This window comes from Leopardus geoffroyi, chromosome C1, assembly GCF_018350155.1.
Source record: "Leopardus geoffroyi isolate Oge1 chromosome C1, O.geoffroyi_Oge1_pat1.0, whole genome shotgun sequence".
NCBI classification, from domain to species: Eukaryota; Metazoa; Chordata; class Mammalia; order Carnivora; family Felidae; genus Leopardus; species Leopardus geoffroyi.
Window position 1 is genome coordinate 191,529,959 of NC_059328.1, and position 20,613 is coordinate 191,550,571.

General features: G+C 40.1%; 1 protein-coding gene across 3 annotated transcripts in view; it reads left to right on the forward strand.

Moving 5' to 3' along the window:
- The window catches only part of PARD3B (par-3 family cell polarity regulator beta), a 1,015,886-nt gene that overhangs the window by 897,811 nt on the left and 97,462 nt on the right, over window positions 1-20,613 (forward strand). For 2 of the 3 annotated variants that reach the window (XM_045480900.1, XM_045480902.1), the window contains exon 21: window positions 12,608-12,740. In XM_045480900.1, coding sequence (XP_045336856.1) covers window positions 12,608-12,740 — 133 coding nt within the window. Of the gene's footprint in view, window positions 1-12,607; window positions 12,741-14,120; window positions 14,668-20,613 lie in introns of those variants that run through there. The other variant, XM_045480901.1, reaches the window with a different exon arrangement.

Sequence of the window (20,613 nt, forward strand, 5' to 3'; positions counted from 1 at the left end):
ACTCTCAACCGTCCAAATTCTGTTTTCCCCATTTGAGTCTTTGTAGCGCGTCTGTTTTTCTAAGTCCTGCCTGCCTTTTGGCCTTTTCTCTGCTCATTAGTACCTTACCCAAATGAGGGGCTGGGCATGGAAAAGAATGTGCAACTTAAGGCAATTAATTGGGGGATTGTTTACAGCTCTCGGAAAACACTCACTGGGAAAGAAACTGAAGTTGTTGGTGTAAATGAGTTTTGGAAGTCATCTGTAGTGCCTATTTTTCATGTTCTTCCAAATCTCCCGTTTCTACGGATAATTGAGAGCTGACTAAAATACTGTTGCCCATAAAGCTTTGGAACTAGGGAAGAAATAAGAAGGAATAGTGTTGATGCAACATATAAGTTACAGATCAGACAGCTGCTTTGCCTCAGTCTGATATAAATAAAACAGAAAAGCATTGTTACGTGAAGTGCCGGGGGGAAAAAAAAAGATACTCAATTATTCCCCACACGTGACTTTGCCATGATGGATAAAAGGCATAATTGACATCATGTTTATTGAAAAAACTAGCAACTGTCACACTGTGGAGAGGCTACTGAAAGCTGGGGGAAGGCATGTTTTTTATTCGTTTTCACTGTGGGTTATTTATAGAGTCCAATTGTCAGCAGCGTAGTGCCTAATTTCCCCTCTTCTTTGATAGCCGACGACTCATTCACTTTTCAGATCAAGAAGACAGCTACAAATTGCCCCATGGCACATACTCAGGCACTACCATTACCTCGCCTGAATGGAGCAACGGCTATTTATTAATTAAGATTCTGTGACTACTTTCCCTTAAAGTGCCAGTGAAAATAAAAGTCTTTGTCAACCCATAATGGGTTGGTTTCATTGGCTTTGTTTTGTTTTTTTAACTTTTTGCCCTCCGATTTGGCAGCCAGTGCCCTGTTCCTAATGGGAAATTTATCACTGTATTAACAATGCGTCATGCTTCATCACCAGTTAATGTTACTGGTTAAACAAGAGCTCTGGTTTTAGAATGTTCAGTTTTCAAGTTGAAAGAAAGGCGCAATGTCCCGTTGCCTTGAACTAAATTGGCCCTCCAGGCACAGTATCCAACAATTAGGGAAGTAGAAATGGGAGAGGACTTTGGTCAGTGATTTGGTCAACCAGGTAGCTTGAACTCTATACACACCCTAGAAATGATTGAAGGTGAGGGTAAGAAAGCCCCACCGAGGTCCACTGGTTCCTTTCATAGTTATGACGTGTGGGAGTCAGAGAAAGTAAGGTTCTCCCAGGATTATCCTGATGGAAAGAATAATTCTGATGATGACACCGACCCTATTTGAAATCCTCCAGTGATTCCACATCAGTGTCCCTTCTGGAAAGATTGACACGTGGAGCTATTCAAGTCCTACCGGCTCCATTTCCCAGAATTTCTCCACCCACTTTCACACGTGTACCGTGCCTGACCATGTGCCCCATCATGCTGCCGTCCTTTGACACGTGATGTGCCTTCCACTGGCACGCCCAGCCGCCCTCTCCTTTTCCTTGCTCTTCTTTTTTCCTTTTCTCTGGCCTCTGCAAACAGACCTAATCACCTCTCCTCTGGGCTGCTGCAGGACTTCATTATGCCTCATGATACTTCCACGGAATAATTGCCACATTGGGCTGTAATTATTTACTTATGTCTCCATCTCCCCCCACAAGGCTGTGAAATATCTCTAGGATCGAGTCTGGGTCTTAATCACCAATACTGCACCAGGGCCAGGGGCATAGCAGTATTTAAGAATAAATAAATGTAAGTTTGAATAAATGTACACATCTGAAAACATTCAGAGGGTTTTTAGAAAACTTATAAAAATAATTGATGATCTAAGTTTGATACCAATTTGTTACTTTCTATTCCACTTGGAAAAGAAAGTTACCATGCTCCTAAGAAGGATCTTTAAGAATCTGAACATCTTTTAAAAACAACTGAAACCGGCAGTGGGAGATGATAACGTAAACTGTCTCTATCCCATAAATCCCTCATGTCAGAAGGTCAACATGAGGTTACAAGGTTACCAGAGCTCACTTTACACCCAGGTAAATGAGAGCTCCGGAACATTCTTGGGTTTGACACCCTTTGGGACCTAAGTAGATGTTAACTTTTTATGTGGCTCTTTGAAGCTGCGAATCTATTTGAATTGGGTAATTATCATAACTCTATTTAAAATTGCAGAAGAGTTCAGCATTTGTGCATATAGGTATAAAAGGAACGAATGGAATTAAGCTACTATCAAAACACGTTCTAAATAAGTTCCTGGACTTAATTGATTTTATGCTAATCATATCAGAATACTGCATATCAAATTCTGTGTTTATGAACTAGTATAACTTAGCCCCATGTATGTGATAATTAAGATCTGCCCCACAGTCACATACTATGTGACTCACGCATTCCTGTTGGGTGTTTAGACAGTTTATTATGTATCCCTTTAATGGGTACGAAAGTAAGGTCTAGCTTCCATATCACATGTACTTAGAAGGTTTTGTCTCCTAACATTTAGTGTTGAGCTCCTTAATCACAGTCTTTCACTTTTTTTAATCAGAACACTTGTTTTTTTTTTCTTTTTTAATATTCTTTTCTCTTTGTTACTTTAGTTATTTTCCCAACCTTTGCTATTGGAAGGGGGGGGAAAAGTCTTGTTATGTGAGTAAATAATTGCTAGTTTTATCTACTGACATTTGGTTACCACAGCAGCATACAATAGCCTATCTTGACTGATACTATCCTCTAAAACAAAAACAAAACAAAAACAAAAGACCCACCATCCATACACTAAATCACTTACAATCTCTAAATTCTGTGATCGATTAGGCCTTATTTCCTTATTGTCTGAAAGGAAAGGTCTAGCTGTCCAGCTGTCAGGAATCAGTGGCCTTTGATGGCATTCCATGATCCCCTGGGAGAAGACAGACCTTCTACGTTCCTTCCTCTGAGGAGGAAGGAATTTCACGGGGGCCTAGGGAATTCCCGAGGTTTTATGGCCTGCAGCCCACAAAGGCTTATTTTTCCCAGAATTGACCCTAAAAGTTTAATCCACATCTAAATGTCAATATATTCCTAAAACTCGGGCTGTGTTGAATTTAAGCCTAAAATATAATAATTTTATCTTGCAAGTCCTGCAATTGTTGGTGAGAATTTCTTTGAGAAGGGGTGTGTGTGTGTGTGTGTGTGTGTGTGTGTGTGTGTAGTATCATTAATTTGTTCAAGTACTATATAAACAACAAAAGTTTATTTCTCTTTAAGTCGCTTTTGTTCAACTCAAGAAGGTGAATAACAGTTAAAATAATACAAGTTGTGTAGGTTTCTTCCATTTACTTTTTTATCAATGCTTTGCTAAAAATTTCTTTTGGACTATAAAATTGTTCCAGAAAACTTGGAACGTTTAATGTGGAATCATGTCTCAAGGTTAGTTTCTAGAAACAAAAGTTATGCGTAGTCAGAATTAACCTTGGAAAACACTTTCGGAGAGTACTGGATTGGACCCTACCTGTAATCTTTCACCATACCCATCCAACAGAGTTTCTTTTAGCACTGTATCAGATAGCTATTCCTCTGGTTGGACACCAGCTGAAGCGGTTGGCTTGCACATAAGGAGCCGTGCTGTATAAGTAATGCGTATCTTAAAATATTGGAATCATCTAAGGGCACCTGAGTGGCTCAGTCAGTTAACGACCAACTTCATGATCTTACAGTTCATGGGTCCGAGCCGTGCATCAGGCTCTGTGCTGACAGCTCAGAGCCTGGAGCCTGCTTCAGATTCTCTGTCTCCCTCTCTCTCTGCCCCTCTCCCACTCGCACTCTGTCTCTCTGTCTCTGTCTCTCTCTCTCTCAAAAATAAATAAACATTAAAAACAATTTTTTGAATACTGGAATCATCTTCAGCACAATGTAAAGCATACGTTATGAGAGACACTTAGGAGCAGACACCAGCTGAGGGAAATCAACCCAGCTCATGTCCAGGACCACCTGTTTACTACATGGAATGGCCAATGGGAAAACTATCACTATTTAAATTGCTATTTTCCCCAGGCTCTCATTTCCGTCTAAGCTTAATAATTTGGTACGTCACTTAAATACAGTTAAATGGTACAATATCACTATAACTCAGCCATTTAAGATGAGCTATAACTATATGAATTATGGTGCAGAGCATGGTTTATTTATCATCTTTAACAGAAGACACAGTGGATTCACAGTTCCAAGTTGGTCCAAATCTATTTTTCTTTGCATCTATGCATGCTTGTTTTGCAAAGATGTAGAGTAGAAATGAAAGGCTACTTTTTCTGCCTTCCAGTTTGAACTTTTCAACTATATTTTAAAATCTTTCTCAAGAAATGAAAATTACCATATGAAACACTTGATAGATTCTTTCTGTGACCCCCACATATTTTATATTGTTAATAAAATTGGGAAAATTTTCCAAGACAATGTGTATCACATGCTTATACATAACTTTGAGTGTATCTAAACCACGTAAGGCTCAAAAACACTGCCCTATGTCAGAGGAGATATATTAGAATACTATTCAAAATATGAATAACTCAAATGGATATTTTATGACTAATGTCAAAACTGGCTTCTGAAATTTGAACATAGCCAGAAGGTCATTGTACAGTATCAGAATAATGCAATTCTGTGTTACAGGCTTGTAATGGCGAGTTGAGGCTGTGAATAATAACTTGTGTGTTGTTGAATTGTGAATAACCGTATCGCTCCTAAGAAATTTCCACTTTGGCTAGAGATGGCCATAGAGAAGCAGAATGTTCTGATTAGAGCAGGGCCTCGCATCGTCTCAAGTGATAAAGAGCAAAGGTAGAACAATGCCTTTTATCAGTAAAGGAGATGACATTGATCTGGTGAGATTCTTAGTCACAACAATCAATCACAGGGGAGAAAGTTGTCCTTCATGCATCAATGAGATTACTTTCAACAGTAAATGGTAGCTGTGGTTCATGGTGTGAGTGGAAATGCTTACCATTACGCAATCAAAAGTGCCAAGGGAAGGGGGCCTTTATTTTCAGTAAGGTTTGATTCATTGGGGTCAAGGTCCAGTCCAGGGTTAAGATTTCGCGGACAAATCTTCACGACATAGGAGTCAGAGGGTCAGTTCACCAAACTAGGGATAGAAATACTATGACGAGGATCTTAAAGAGAGCAGATGCTGAAAACAGAAAACATGTGGAGAAAGACAAAAGGTCAGACTCGGGTTGCCATGGCAAAATCAGGAGCCCAGGTAGGCCAAGTCACATTGTCAGATTGTTGCATCTAGGTCAAAATGCCACGGGCGGCAACGGATAGCTGGGGCAAGGACCACGTTCAAGATTACAGGCTGAGCTAATACGTCGTTGTGCTTTGTGGTTTTGTCTTCTTCTTTATGACCTTACTTGCTTATCAACCTCTCTGGACCAGTTTGTTAGCCTCCCCACAGGATCCTGACATAAGGAGTGATTTTTTAGAGCCCTTAGAAATGTATATAAATACATGGTTTCCAAAGTTATGTACTAGTATAGAGCACTGTTTCTTGTTTTTTGTTTGCAGATTCTGCCACCAGTTTTCTATTTGACATTAAATATTCTCTCAAAATGTCTAAGCATTGGTTCTTTACCTATTAAGTAGTAAGTCAGACAATTGACAAAAGTAGGCCTCGGGGCACTTGGGTGGCTCAGTCGGTTAAGCGTCCGACTCTGGATTTTGGTTCAGGTCATGATCTCACAGTTCGTGAGTTTGAGCCCCACATTGGGTTCTTCAGTGATGGCGTGGAGGCTGCTTGGATTCTCTCCTTCTCTTTGCCTCTCCCTAGCTTGTGCTCCCTCTCTCTCAAAATAAATAAATAATCTTAAAAAAATTTTTTTTCTAAGAATCCATGTTTAAAAAAAAAAAAAGTAGGCCACAAAATAAAGGGGGATTCTAGATGTGAAAATTGTATTTTGTCTGTTAATATTATTTGCTCTTTCTCTAAACTCATAACTCCTAATACAGTAATTTTTAGGCAGTTGTAGTAAACAAAGGACTCTTAATTTAGAGTAATTGTTTAATCAACAAGATAACTTAAATCTGATATAAATTAAATGTGTGTATGAGGAAAGGCATATTCTTGTTATTTAGGGCAATTTTTTTTGCAAAAGTAATTGCAAATCAGGGCCACCTTCATACACAGTGATGGCAAATTTGGAAGAAGTTAGAAGAATTTGTAAAAGTTGTGCATGAGTAGTCAGATGGGTCCCCAAATTTCACTGGACTAACCTTAAAAACCTTACTTGTCAATGTATCTTTGTAAAAAGAGATATTCTTTATAAGAAATTGGGAGCAGGGAGAAGACAGGGACTAAAACTGGATAATTTTCAGAACTATTCAGGACTAAAATATCACTTGAAGAGTGCTACGGAATTAATCCCCATTAAAAGCCACTATATATTATTAAATCTCCTTTAGTATATTTGGGCTCACTATATAAAAGTGTTTTCACTGTGGAATGTTAAATCTGTAGAGTATTAGTACAAGTGCTGTTGGGCTATAGTTTCCATAAATCTTCAAAATGCTTTTGAATTAATGATCATGAGTGCATTTATGAGAATCTCTCAAATTTTTCATTATATTTATGTTTTATTTGTTTATTATATTTATATTTTTATTATATTTATATCATCAAGAGTGTGAATGCCACAGAATCTCAAGTACTTTTGGGGTTCTGTTCACACTTTGAAAAAACTATGTGTATACACTATTTTCTATGACAGAACTGTGGTACCACTAAATTTGAAATTGAAAACTATGATTATGTTTAGGTCCTTAAATGCAAAAAGACTAAACAAGCAATCTTTCCCAAAGGGGGAGAAACAGGAAGAGAATAGCATCTTGGCATTCTTAAAGGGTGCAAAAGTGTTTTCCTTTGCTCCTTATCTTTAAGATGCTAATCCTTTTTGATAAAACTTTTTAAATCACACCCTTTTGTAAATATAGAAAGAATAACACTATATTTATATAATTAAAATATTTATGGTAAGCATCAAAATAATATTTTTATAGTAATTCAAAAAATATTAAGGAATCTGTCAAATCCCAAACTCAAAAACACTCCCTAGTCTACTGATTACTGTTGACATGCATTCATCTAATTTAAATGGTTTTATTCAGTGAGTTTGTAGGATTATCACATTAGGTAGGAATATTCCTGTTAAGGTTCCATTCTATAAAGACTGTTTCAGGGCGCCTGGGTGGCGCAGTCGGTTAAGCGTCCGACTTCAGCCAGGTCACGATCTCGCGGTCCGTGAGTTCGAGCCCCGCGTCGGGCTCTGGGCTAACGGCTCAGAGCCTGGAGCCTGTTTCCGATTCTGTGTCTCCCTCTCTCTCTGCCCCTCCCCCGTTCATGCTCTGTCTCTCTCTGTCCCAAAAATAAATAAACGTTAAAAAAAAAAAAAATTAAAAAAAAAAAAAAAAAAAAGACTGTTTCTTAACCACGTGGCCAGTTCTGGACCCCAGGCTGGTACCTTCAAATGAGGGCTCTACTCACCATAGTCAAACACTTCTTATTTAAAACGGAAAACCACATGTCTCGAGGCTATCTGAAAATGACACAGCTCTTTGGAATTCGTTATATACAGTTTCCTCATAGGGTGCATGTAGTTACATGCATGCAAACTCAGGCATACACACAAAGTCATTGCAGATTAATTCACAAGTCCAGCAATGGTTCATTGCTAGCAATCAGTTCCCTCTCATGTAGCCAGTGGTGAATTGTACCAGGAGCAACGCTGGACGCCTCTCAGTCCTGATCTTGGTCCAGAGTTTCTCTTTCATGTGGGATCTCCATCTTCTGTTGATTCCCCTTTGCACCCCATTCATTTTTATACCACTTTCCCACAAAAGCTTGTCTAGAGATGTAATACTAATTACACAGAAATCCAGCATCATTCTTTAACGAATACAGACTTCATTGCATGTATATCTATTGCTTTAGCTACTTCGATTTCTATTTTTATTGCAAAGATCTGTGCAAATAAAAGAATATCAAAAGGTATGGCTATAAATGTGCTCTGCTAAATTCCCTGTGCCTTGAAATGCCTGTGAACTTGTGCTACAAAATGCCTGCTGCATTTTAATGCCTTTCTTGCAGAGCAACATGATATGGTAGGAATCACACTGGTCCTGAAGTCACACAACTGCTGGTCTACCATCCACCAAGTATGCTACTTAACTGCTTTGAGCCTCGGTACAGGCATCTGTGAAATGTCACTGACTATGTCATCCTTACAAATTTGGTTGAGGATTAAAGGAGATGATGTATGTAAAGCATAAATATTATACTTAGGGCATCATAGAAGCTTAATACATGTTAGTTTCTTTTCTCCAGCCTGCAGCACTAATGGGAGGAGACCATGGCATACACAAATGAACACTCTGTGTAAAATGTACTTCAGCTGAGGTCACCATAAATTAGGAGCGTATGAAGAATAAGAAGAATCAGGGTAGATTTCAAAGGAGCAGATAATGCCTTACTGGGATGTTTATTGCATAAGGAAATATATTACTATAGGTTTACTGCATTTGGGAATATATTACTATAGGTGGCTATGAAGAAAATGACATGGTTTCTGAACTCCTTGACAACTTTAAACTCTGTCCAGCTCTAAAGTGTACTAAAAAGAGCCTGCTTAACTATACATCTGCCTTTAAAGGCATAAGCAGTATAATGTACAAGAAATCACTACAACATAAATCGTGTTTTGCTATGCTGCTTGCATTAATTTTACATAAAATGTCAGCACATTGAAAGTGCAGGAGCAGCACTGATTATCTACATATGAATACAGGTGGAATAGGGACTTTTTCGGTGAGCGTGGCCAACCTTTACTTCATCCAGGGAACAAATAATATAGAAAGGCTAATCTTCTAAGTAGGAACTCGGAGGTGGGGTTATTGATACTCTGGCTGCTTGTATACAGTTGCAAGACTATTGGTGTGATATCATAATCTAATGAAACTTCTGAAGCTATTATGCAAAAGGTTCCTCAGCATCAAAAGATGCTTCAGAATCTCTTGGTAGATTGGTAGTGGCTTTCTGAAGTTCTGGGTTGAGAAGGATTCTAAGGCCATGTCTAGGTTCGTCAGGAAGGAAAGCTGTAATTGATTGCCTAGGTCCTTAGGTCCGCTCTGGGCAGGAAGTGGAAGGAGTAAAAGCCTGTATCAGTGTATTTGTTATGTAAGTGGTGCATATTTTATAGTTATAATTATTGCTGCTATTATGACAAAGGTGTTTTTATATTCCTCTTCGAATTTCTACATCTTCAACACAAAATGGCATCAATTAACTGCTTTCGTCACAATAGCTGTGCGTGTCATTTTTATTGACTTGATGGTAAATGTGTACTACCTGTGGAAAAGAGCTGAAAAATGAAATCAGAATTTGATCTTCCTCATTTTATTATATTAAATGCTTAATAAAATTAAGGGGAAAAGTCTGATACAGCTACTTAGGGCAGGATGAGGGTTGAAGAAAAAAAAAAAGAGGGAAAGAGAGAGAGAGAGAAGGGTGAGATGCAGTCCCGGGTTATTATGAAAGGTTTGCACCATTTCCTTTAAAATATTCACACAAGGGAGAAGATACAGCGTGTTCTGCACTTATATGGTCCATGACTTTCTAGACTTTTTTCCTGTTTTTTCTCTGAAGCCAGATTTCTTTTCTGGGTAAATAGTCATGTTCCTGTCAGCCACAGGGGATTTTCTGAATCCTAAACAGCTGATTTTGTATTCCTGCCCCATTCCCTTTATTTGAGGACTAAAATCTGATCAAACCCATATTTTTTTTATTTTTAAATTTATGTATTTATAGACATATGGGAGAATAGTTTATAGTCTGAGTATGATTTTTTTTTCCATCACAAATGTAGGAAAATTGGGGGGAGTTTTAAAACAGGGTCTTATCAATTTTTTTCCCCCCTTATTACTGATGACTTCATCCTGCTTGAATTCAGCGCTTCAATTTCTTTGGGTAAACTAATAGATTATGTATGCAATGTTTTCACCGTGTTGATTGAACTCATCTGGTGAGTTAGAGCATGGCTCACACATTCGCATCATTGGCAGAAGCCTGTGCAGTGCACGCGGGCACGGGAGTCAGCTCACAGTACTCAAGAGGAGGGGAAACTGGTCCACATAGAGCTAGCCCACCTTGCCGGCCTTCTCACTGTTCGGAAAAGCATATCAGACGTTCCTTTGTATTATTGTTGTTATTGTCTTTTTCAAATGTTCAGAACCTTTTTTAAGTTTGTTTGTTTTTTGTTTTTTGAGTTGACACACGTTACTTTGGTTTCAGGTGTGCACCATAGTGATCCAATGGTTCTTTTATGTTCTGCTGTGCTCCCCACAGGGGTGGCGACCATCTGTCACCACACAACATGGTTCTGGTACTCTTGACTCTATTCCCGATGCTGCACCTTTCGTCCCCATGACTTACTCATTCCAGAACTGGATGCCTGTACCTCCCTCTCCCCTTCACCCATGTTGCTCTTCTGTTTCCTCCCTCCACCTCTGGCCACCACCAGCATGTTCTCTGTATTTACGAGTCTCATTTGTGCATTTTTGTTTAGAAATCTTCTATTTAAAAAAAAAAAAGCATAGTGGAGAAACGGAACTATCTGGAGAGTTTTTAAATGCAGATTGGGGAAAAATAAAGATACGTGATACCCAAGGGTTTGTCTTTTCTTAATAAAAAGCCTTGGCTACTGGGTGTCTATAGAGTGATGTAGGAAGCCCAGAACCCCATGTGAACTTTGTAGAGATATTGTGAGACACCACCGATTCGCTGTGAATCCAGTTTGGGAAGAATGCTTTTCTGCCACAAGATGTCCACTCACCCTTTTCTTTTTATGGTTTACAAGTATCATTTCAAAACAATTTTTTAACAAAATAGTAGATGACTTCTGTTGCTTTCAGACATCTCCTTTAATGAGATGTCTCATTTAAACTTAAATCTCCACTGTAATATGTGGGGATCTTCTGGCAGGCACAGCTCTTCACGGTGGGTCTCTTCCTCCCTTTCACCACCTCGCCTGTTCCCCTTCCCTGCCCCCTCCCACGTACTCTGTATACTAGAGGGGTGATCCTCAGACCCATCAAACACAAGTGTCCTTATGGAGAACACGTTGCTATGAATTGAGTGAAAGAACCAAAATTTGCAAGTGATATGCTTCTGTCATTTATTAGAGTAAATTCAAAATGTCCCTAAAGTCACCAGTACTCATTTGTATTCTAACTCGTTTCCTAAAGGAGAAGGGGAGAGGAGTGTGTTTTGCCCACGGTGTATGTGAGCCAGGGCAAAAGAAGTTGAGGACCACTGCTGGCCCAGACTGACTTCTTTGCACTCCCCCAAAGCAAGATGCTTCCTCATTTCTGTCCTTTGCGCTTCCCTTCCCTCCACCTGCAATTTCCCCACGTCACTTGTGTAGCTGTTGAGCACCTATGTGTCCTTCAAGACTCAGCTAAGGTGAGTCTCCTTAGGTGCTAAGGTGAGCTCCTCTGTGGAGCTTTCCGTAGGCTTCTTCCATGGCCCTGCCCTCCCCCAATCAGCTTACGCAGCCTTTGTCACTACAGTCCCTTTTGGGACCGCTATTGGAGCACCTGGCTTGTAGTCTTGTGTATCCTTTTCAGTCCCCTGCCTCCCAGACCATGTGTTTTTTGCACACAACGGCTATGAACTGTTTGTTTTCATGTCCCCCCTGGATCTTAACATAGGGTCTGGCACAGTAGGACACTCAGTTATGCCTCAGACGAACCAGAGAAGGTGAACAATTGTTGAAATCTGCCTACCGTTCCCCTCTTGCTTCCCAGCCCTGAAATGCATCACATGATTTTGTTCTGTTGAAATGATCATGGCAAATCCGAGTTAAAAGGGAGCTACTGGCTGAACAGTTTGGGGTTGCATGGATGAGAACTGGAGAAATGGAAATTCCTAAGAGAAAAAAGTGACTGAAGTAGGGAGGGGAATCGTGGACAAGTAATGAAGAAGGCACAGTCTACTGTCACCCGTTTTTTTTTATTTTTCTTTTTACGTCTTGATATGGCTTCTCCCTTCTCTGCTTTCCCTATGTCCTGTGTGCCCATATACTGACACGGATCCTACCCCCCACGCCAAAAACTCATCAGTGTCATTGAAATGAAGACCAGCACATGCCAACTCTGTGTCACATCCAATATTCGGGTCAAACAACTGGCCTCAAATTGGCAACTTCTTATTTGAGAAAATGAAATACCTACTTTAAAATTAACCAAACTCTGTGGATATGATTATAAGAAAAAAGTGATAGCTCTTTTAATTGCTCTTAAGGTCAGGACCTTATCTTACCTTTTCACTCAAAAGGCATTTATTCATCCCAAGTCAGATGTTTTGACCCTTAGAGCTAAATGTATTTACATAAAGACCATTTTTGTTCACTTTTATTACTGATTTTACAGTTTTCCTAGCATATTTAAATTACATTATTGAATCTTCTAAATTTGGATGCTAGCTCCTTTACCAAGATCAAAAAGTGAGTGTCCAGGATGATGTACACCGAGTGACCATGTTTGTTTGATTATGTCCTCTAGTGGCCGTCCTCCAAGCGGAAGCACTGATCGAATCCAGAAGTTGCGGAAAGAGTATTATCAGGCACGGAGGGAAGGTTTCACCTTATATGAGGACGACGAGGGAAGAGCAAGGCTAGATTATGACTTTCACTGGGTAAGCCCATGCATGCCTGATTCCAATCATTGAATTCATCTTTACTGAGATCATTGCGAGCAGAACACGGCTAAGAATGTTCTATCCATATCAACTTATATTTAGGTTACTTGAGTTTCACAGATATGAACATTACCCAAACCACAGCCATCTTGTCCCACAGAAGTTGTTTACATAAATCAAACCACACTAATGCATAGTAGTTTATTTTAATTGCTTTCATATTTACTCTCTGTTGGACTTGTATACCAATGTGTTAGGGTGGAGCAGATGGTCGATATTTTAAAGAAGACAAGGAATCTTTGTCATCATCTGCTGAGCCTTAATCTTTGCCTTCCATCTCTTGGGTTTCAGACATCTGGGCAAGCATTAACAGACCATGCACCATAAGCCATCTTTCCTTTGGAAAAGGTTATTAGACATAAATTTCAGAATGGTTCTCTTCAGAGATATCTGTTGTTTGTATGTTGCATCGGAACAATTCATTTTGCTGCTCGCTAAGATACTTTTATTTTGAGATGAGAACAGTCTTAGTATTAGAGGGTTCCCTTTGCCAAATCCTTCAACATTTACAGACTGAAAAGCATATTGTGTCCTCTAAAGAGAGATTCTGTGGGTTTTTCCAGGATAGCACGATTCATTCTCTTGTCTTTTTCAAGAAGGTAAGTCCGCACTGACAAAATACACTTAACTTTTGAATATCCACAAAAATACCAGAGGAGAGTACTTAGAGATGGATTAAAGTACATGTCACATACTCAGAATAGTGCCTGCCACTGAGCTGGGGTTCAATAAATCTTGGCTCTCGTTACCAGTGTTATTGGGGCAGAGCTGTACGTGGTAATAGTGATGTCCTTGCGTGATGTCAGCTCTCACTCACCCTATTTGATGGTTACTGCCTTCTACTACGGTTTTTAGTGCTGTTTTGAGAGCCACATAAAGAACTCTCTTATCCCTGGTGGCCACTAAAGACACCAGCTCTTTTGAAGGACAAATCTATTAAAGGAAAGTTTCCTTTCCTGATTTGTACACTCATACTTATGCTCACCAGGTCGGGGTTGGGAGAGTAGAGTCCAGAAACCAAGCTGATTCCCTCTATCTTTCACTCTGGTGCCGTGGCATCCCAGGCGTAGCACCTAGCACCTAGCACTTTTACACTAGCGTTTGAAAGTCAACGGCAGCACCCACCACTGTTGTGCAGAGCAACTGAAACTCCTCGGCCCAGTAGTTTCTTCCTTGTATGATAGGCTTTAAAAGCACTAATCAGAAATGCAAATTAAGGATTGGCAGTCTCCTACCAAATGGCTTTGGCCTCTTCCAGAGATAGGCACTTTGTAACTATAGATCAAAATAAATAGCTTTTTACTGGTTTTATTACAGATGTTAGGATTAAACAGAATGGCATTTACAGTGATGGGGCCACTGGTCACCCAGACTCTCACTAACAGAAACGAAAGATTTCCACAGAAGGACAATTTAAATAATAATTCATTTCAAACTTAACTGAGATCAACATATTAACTTTGATGACAGACCGTATGCATAAGGTTCTGCTCCCTTGATGAAACAAATAAGCAATCAAATAAGAGAAGTCATTCTCACCATAAGCAGAACAGAACACCATGTCCAGGGCATTGAAAAGTTCTCCATCTCAACACCACTGGGAATTCCTATGAGCAAAATAAGACAAGTAATTTTAGACCAAGAAGTCCTGGTTGTTTTGACCTTACTTTATAGGATCCCCTTATGTCAAGCTGAAAGGCTGAAGATACTTAACCTTCATGAGACCTGGAGTTTCCCCTGACCTTTACCAATTGTGAAATGGATAACCATCCACTCAGGTCCTCTCTATCTTAATGATTCAATTTTTATTCCAAGCAATGTGGAATTAGACAATCTAGTGAATAAAGAAGTATCTCTATTTTAATTTGTGTTTCCCATGCTCAAGTGTATTGAGCTTTGCCAAAAGCGACTGACTTTAATGTTTCCCACACAAGTGGGGACTAAGGCTTCCCAAAGGGATGCTTGTGAAATGCACTCTCATAAAAGACCAGTGCTCTTCGGGATCGCCTGAGATATTCCAAACCAGGGATTCAAATCTCAGCAACCTTCCCTTCCATCCCCTCAAGCCAAGGAAAAACACTGGTATCTTTTGTCCAGCGCAGGCCAGAGAAATTACACCGTTGTCTTCCTACTTTTGGGTAGATCTAGGAAAGCAAGTTTAGAAAGTTAACATTTCATTTCTGCCGGTCAACCAGACCCAACAAGGCAGCTTTTGTTCAGGCTGTGGTTCCTAATCAGTCTGGTCTTTATCGTCAAGGACAGTGCTTGTTAAAATTGGATCATCAGCCCCTGAAAGAGAAGGGTGAGGCCCAAGAGAGGGCTCCCGGGTGCTTCTCCACGTGGTCATCAAGATTTCCGACCCACAATTCTAGAAATAGGACATTGGCAGGGCGCCTGGGTGGCTCAGTAGGTTAAATGGTCCGACTTCGGCTCAGGTCATGATCTTGCAGTTCGTGAGTTCAAGCCCCGTGTTGGGTTCTGTACTGATAGCTTGGAGCCTGCTTTGGATTCTGTGTGTGTGTCTCTCTCTCTACCCCTCCTCAACTCATGCTCTGTCTCTCTCTAAAAAAATAAATAAACATTAAAAAAAGTTTTTTTAAATAAGACATTGATTCCAATCACTGCAGTAAGCAAAGTAGTTCACCTTCTCTAACAAAATCATTACATGGACCAGCATCATCAAAAACCACTTTCACGGACTCAGAACTTCCCGGGCCAGCTACCTCAGATTTAGAAGCCTGATAAATATCCCCCGGATCCACACAATACTGGAAAGCTTCTAAACTATTGAGAAGGGAATTACCTAAGAACTAAATAGACCAGAAAGAATAAATAAAGTTCCCTAAAATAAAATACAGAAAAAATAAATTAAGTTGCCTAAGAATTTACTAGACCAGAAAGAATAAAAGTATGTGCCCAAAAGTCTTGAAAGCCAAATTGGTAAAGCAATCACCGGAAAAGTTATTAGGATCTTTGAATTTTTTTTTAATATATTGTTGTTAGCGGTACTCATAATTCTACCTCATAATTCTACCTCAAACTTTCTGATTTTCCCAGGCCATCCTATAGGTAGTTCTATGTCCAGTGGCTTGGAGCTAAAGGCTTTCCCCACTGCTCTCTTGAGTTCGCACTTGCTCCCATAGCATTTGCATCTGACTCTCTTTTCTCTCTGTCTCTTGTCCAATTTTAACAAATATTTGCTCTGTCTTAATAGAGGCCAGGTGCCAGTCCCAGAATATATCATCTCTACCTTGGAAGAACTTACAGTCTAGCCAGGAATACAGACATCTAAAGCCAAACCAAAAAAAAAAAAAAAAAAAAAGGCCAATAATATATGTGAGAAATTCTGTAGTATAGAGAGGGATTCGCTTCGAAATGAGCTCAGTGATAGCAGTTAATTCTGCTGGAGGCCGGGTGTGCAGCCCAGGGTGCTGGGAATTCTAGAGAGACCACTTAGGAGTCGCGTCGGTGGACATATTTGGTCCTTTTTGTCTCAAATATGGTGGTTTTCTTTTTCCCAAAGGAGATCCTGATTTATTCACTTCATTTGTGTTAAAAGAAATGAACACACACAGATTGCAAGGTTTGTAAATACGGACATGAGACCTTACAAATCTTTTCAACCAGTCTGTTCTGTAGCTGTTTTCTCATGTAGACTCTGAAAAGCTGTAAAGAACAAGTTGAGAGAATTTCAATGACTGGAAGTGAAATGGCCTGGCGAGTTTTTATAGGCCCAATTAAGTAAGATAGGCTAGCTGTGACATGTTCATATTTGCCAAAAGAAAACATAATACCTGTTATCTCCTGGTATTTTATTTTCTGTAAAACTTGTTAAGACAATCACAGTCCTCTGGCAATAAGCTGGGGTATTTTTTATTAGCAGATAAAGATTATCTGCTTATTTAATGGCAGCATGAATATCCTGTAAGTAATTTCAGAAATGGGATGGCTCCAGAGTTTTCTAAAAAATATTAGTACCTTTATTATTGTCTTTTTTTCAAGAGCTGCGTGGCAAATACTATACACATCCTCCTCTTTTTAACTCTCTGGCTAAAATAAGAAAAATTTTTATCTAAGAAAGGGGTTTGTAAACATTTAGATGGGAGGAGGTACTATAGTTTCCACTGTCATAAAATAGATGGTACTGTATGTATCTTTTTGGCAAAGGGGATTGGTTCAGGTGATGGTTGGGTGAGTAAAGGAAAACACTCTGGAAGATCTGTGCACCCTATCATGAGGATGGTCTAGGAGCGAACTTGAAGAAACATGGTTGGCAGCTGTGTAGACGAGAAAGATACATCCGATGAATTCTGCAGTCAGAGGAAAGGGAGAGCAAGATGCTGGGATCCTGCTAGCCATCTTAGGAAAGGGATTTAAGATGGAATGTGTAATAGCCATGAAGTGTAAAAACTATCAGAAGGTTATTTTCTAAATATTTGGGATAAAAGAAATGAGGTCCTGCTGCCAATGGTCCAAAACCAGAATTGAGTTGTCCGTATTTTCCATCTCTGCACCTTAACGGCATCCGAAAAAAAGCTAAGGACACCAATGAAAATTTCTGGATTAGTCAATGGCATTTAAGTCACAAAGAACAGGAATCTAATTTAAACTGGTCTAAGCAAAAAGGGAAGTTTTGTTGGCTTATATAACTTTAAATTCCATAGGTGTATCTGACCTCAGGCAAAGCTGGATCCGGTTCCATTGTTATTCTCTCGGTAGGCATGATTCTTAGGGAGCTCCCTAAGAGCTCCAACCCAACAACTTTATAAAAGAAGATTGTCTCAGGGCACTTGGGTGGCTCAATTGGTTAAGCGTCTGACTTCGGCTCAGGTCACGATTTCACAGTTCATGAGTTCCAGCCCCACATCTCAGGTCATGATTTCACAGCTCCTGAGTTCAAGCCCCACATCAGGCTCTGCGCTGACATCTCAGAGCCTGGAGCCTGCTTCAGATTCTGCGCTTCCGTCTCTCTCTTTCCCTCTGCCCGTCCCCTGCTTGTGCATGCTGTCTCTCTCTCTCTCTCTCAAAAATAAATAAATAAAGACATTTTAAAAAATAAATAAAGAAGATTGTCTCACCCCGAGTACATCTAGGAATGGCTTATTAATTAACTCAGCCTGGGTCACATACCCACTTCTGAACTCCCCTGGCCAGAAAGATGCATTACTTTTACTGGCCGGAACTAGGTCACGAGGTCTGCCCTGGAACCAGAAAGTAGGATCAGGCCTACGCAGATCCCATGAATGAGTCTAGATGAAGAGGTAGTCCCCAGAAGAAAATCAACTTACTAATCAACAGAGGAAAGGAAAAATGGATGTCAGGCATGATTTGTAGTTGTCTACTCTAATTTCTGGTTTTAATAACAATATAAACTTTCTTCATCTTAAATTTTTAAGGAAAGAGTACGAAACGGCCTTTCCCTTCATGTATTTTCCTCTTTATAATTAGAAAGAACAGTTCTATTGTCAGTGTTAAACTTGCTGCCATTACTGGTAAAAGGAGAAACAAGATTTATTTTTGTCTACTGGTCCAGGATCTTTAAGCCATTCCAGGAACCCAGGTAGCTTCACTAAATTATACATGAGAAATTATGCAACCTCTGGCTACTTATTTAGACAGGCAAATGACATTTTGATTCACCCCAGACCTAGGAATTTGCTCTGGCGACAGGGGTGGGGGATGAGGGGGTGGGGGTGGGGGTGGGGAGTGGTCAGGGAGGCAATAGAATTCTTTGAAAGGACTAAAAGAGGCTCTCTTTCTTTGGGTAGAATTGCCCTACCTATATCCTCAAGGATTGTTGTTTTGTGATAAATATAGATTCTATATACATATATCAAATCATTATTTTGTATACCTAAAACTAACACAATGTTGTATGTCAATTATATCGCAGTTTTTATTTTTTTTATTTTTATTTTTTTTAATTTTTTTTTTCAACGTTTATTTATTTCTGGGACAGAGAGAGACAGAGCATGAACGGGGGAGGGGCAGAGAGGGAGGGAGACACAGAATCGGAAACAGGCTCCAGGCTCCGAGCCATCAGCCCAGAGCCTGACGCAGGGCTCGAACTCCCGGACCGCGAGATCGTGACCTGGCTGAAGTCGGACGCTCAACCGACTATATCACAGTTTTTAAAGAAAGGATATATTCTGTTTGTAAAAGCTCCAAAAGATAGAATGAGATAAAGAATTAGAGCCATCAAATATACACATCTACTATCATAGTCTAGCGCCTACCATATACCTTCCAGTCTCTTCTCAGTTGATGAGCCCTCATTAGCTCCATAAATAGTTCCTTCCCAATGTGTCCCTCCACCAACAGATTAGTGTTTTTCCCAGATTTCTTAAAACAGCTGAACTGAGGAGTGGAAGAGCTACCAAAGCAGAGTGAAGAGGAGCAGAAAACACATCCTGTCTATGAATTGGGTGGATTTTGGAAGGGCATGAGGTTTGATCAACATCAAATGCCAGCTGGAGAGTTGAGACTTGCTCACTTTGATTTAAGGAAGTAGTGGAAATGTGAGGGAAAAAGACAAAATAAATTGAAGATTTTTTTTTCTTTTGGTTGTTAGTTTTAGTTCTTTATATTTCAGTGTGGCTTTCATGGGAACGTGTTGGCATATTAGCCTATATGGAGATCATATGAATGAATTTCTAGCTTTTAAACATAGTGTAAATCATTTTGAAAGAAGGCAACATATTTATAGGCAATTCCCAACATAGAAATACACTGTGTTTCAGAAACCCATTTAGAAATTGGCAATTTGGAACTGAGAATGGTTTTCCCATGGGGGAGAAAACAATGGTTGGTTGTTAGGGTCCCAAACCAGTCTGCAAAAGCCCACTAAAACCAATACCCTTGTGCTAATCACAGACAATAACCAAAGAGCCCAAGAGCAGGGGGCCATCAGGGCCAGGGGGAAGAGAAGGAAATTCCTTTCTTCCTTCTTTTCTGGGTACACCTTTGAGACCTTCTAGCCCCTTCTCATCTACCAGTCTTCAAGTGTCTCCCCAGGTTTCTTGACCCTTAATCGCCCTTACCTCCTCATCATGACACCCCACTTTGGACCCACCTTTTCCCCCAGAGTGCTCAGAAGTCCAGAGTTCTCTCTCTGCCCCATCCCTGTCTTCCCACAAAGCTCCCTTTCTCTCAGGCAGTTCATCTCAACTATACTTTTCGGGGCTGGGGATGGGGATGCACATAATCTAACCCATAAAAGTTCTTAACATCCCCTAAGAGACTTCTCTTTTTAAAGAAGATATTTGATTAACCCTAATAAAATCCAAAATTAGGCCCTATAGGGCAAGTGTAGAAGGAAGAAATGAGAGAGGAGTTAATGGAATCTACCCCTGGGAACTGTCTCTCTATGACATAAAGGGGCAAGGGCCCTTGGCTGATGCCTTGGTGTTACTCCACAGCCTGAGGTTTCTCCAACGCTTCACTTTTCTGTATGGAGCTGTCTCTAGACTTCCAGTCTGACTGGCTTCCTGTGGGCATTGACCTGATTCTGAAAGTGGCACCAGTTTGTCCTACAAACTGGTCCTCACCTCCCCCAAAGGAAGCCTTTTGTGTCTTAGTCTGCCCTCTGTGGCTGTGGTCCATGGCCAGTTGCTACAACTAACATGGAGCATGTCCCGACTAAAATTCTGCCCTGAAGACAGCTACTGTAAGCTATGCCTGTCTTCACATCTGGTCGCATCTTAGACCTAATAATATAGCATGTATGAGAAGCATTTTAGCATAACGTCTGAGTGCATGGACCCTGAAGTCAGACTGCCTACATTCACATCCAGGATATATCACTTACTAA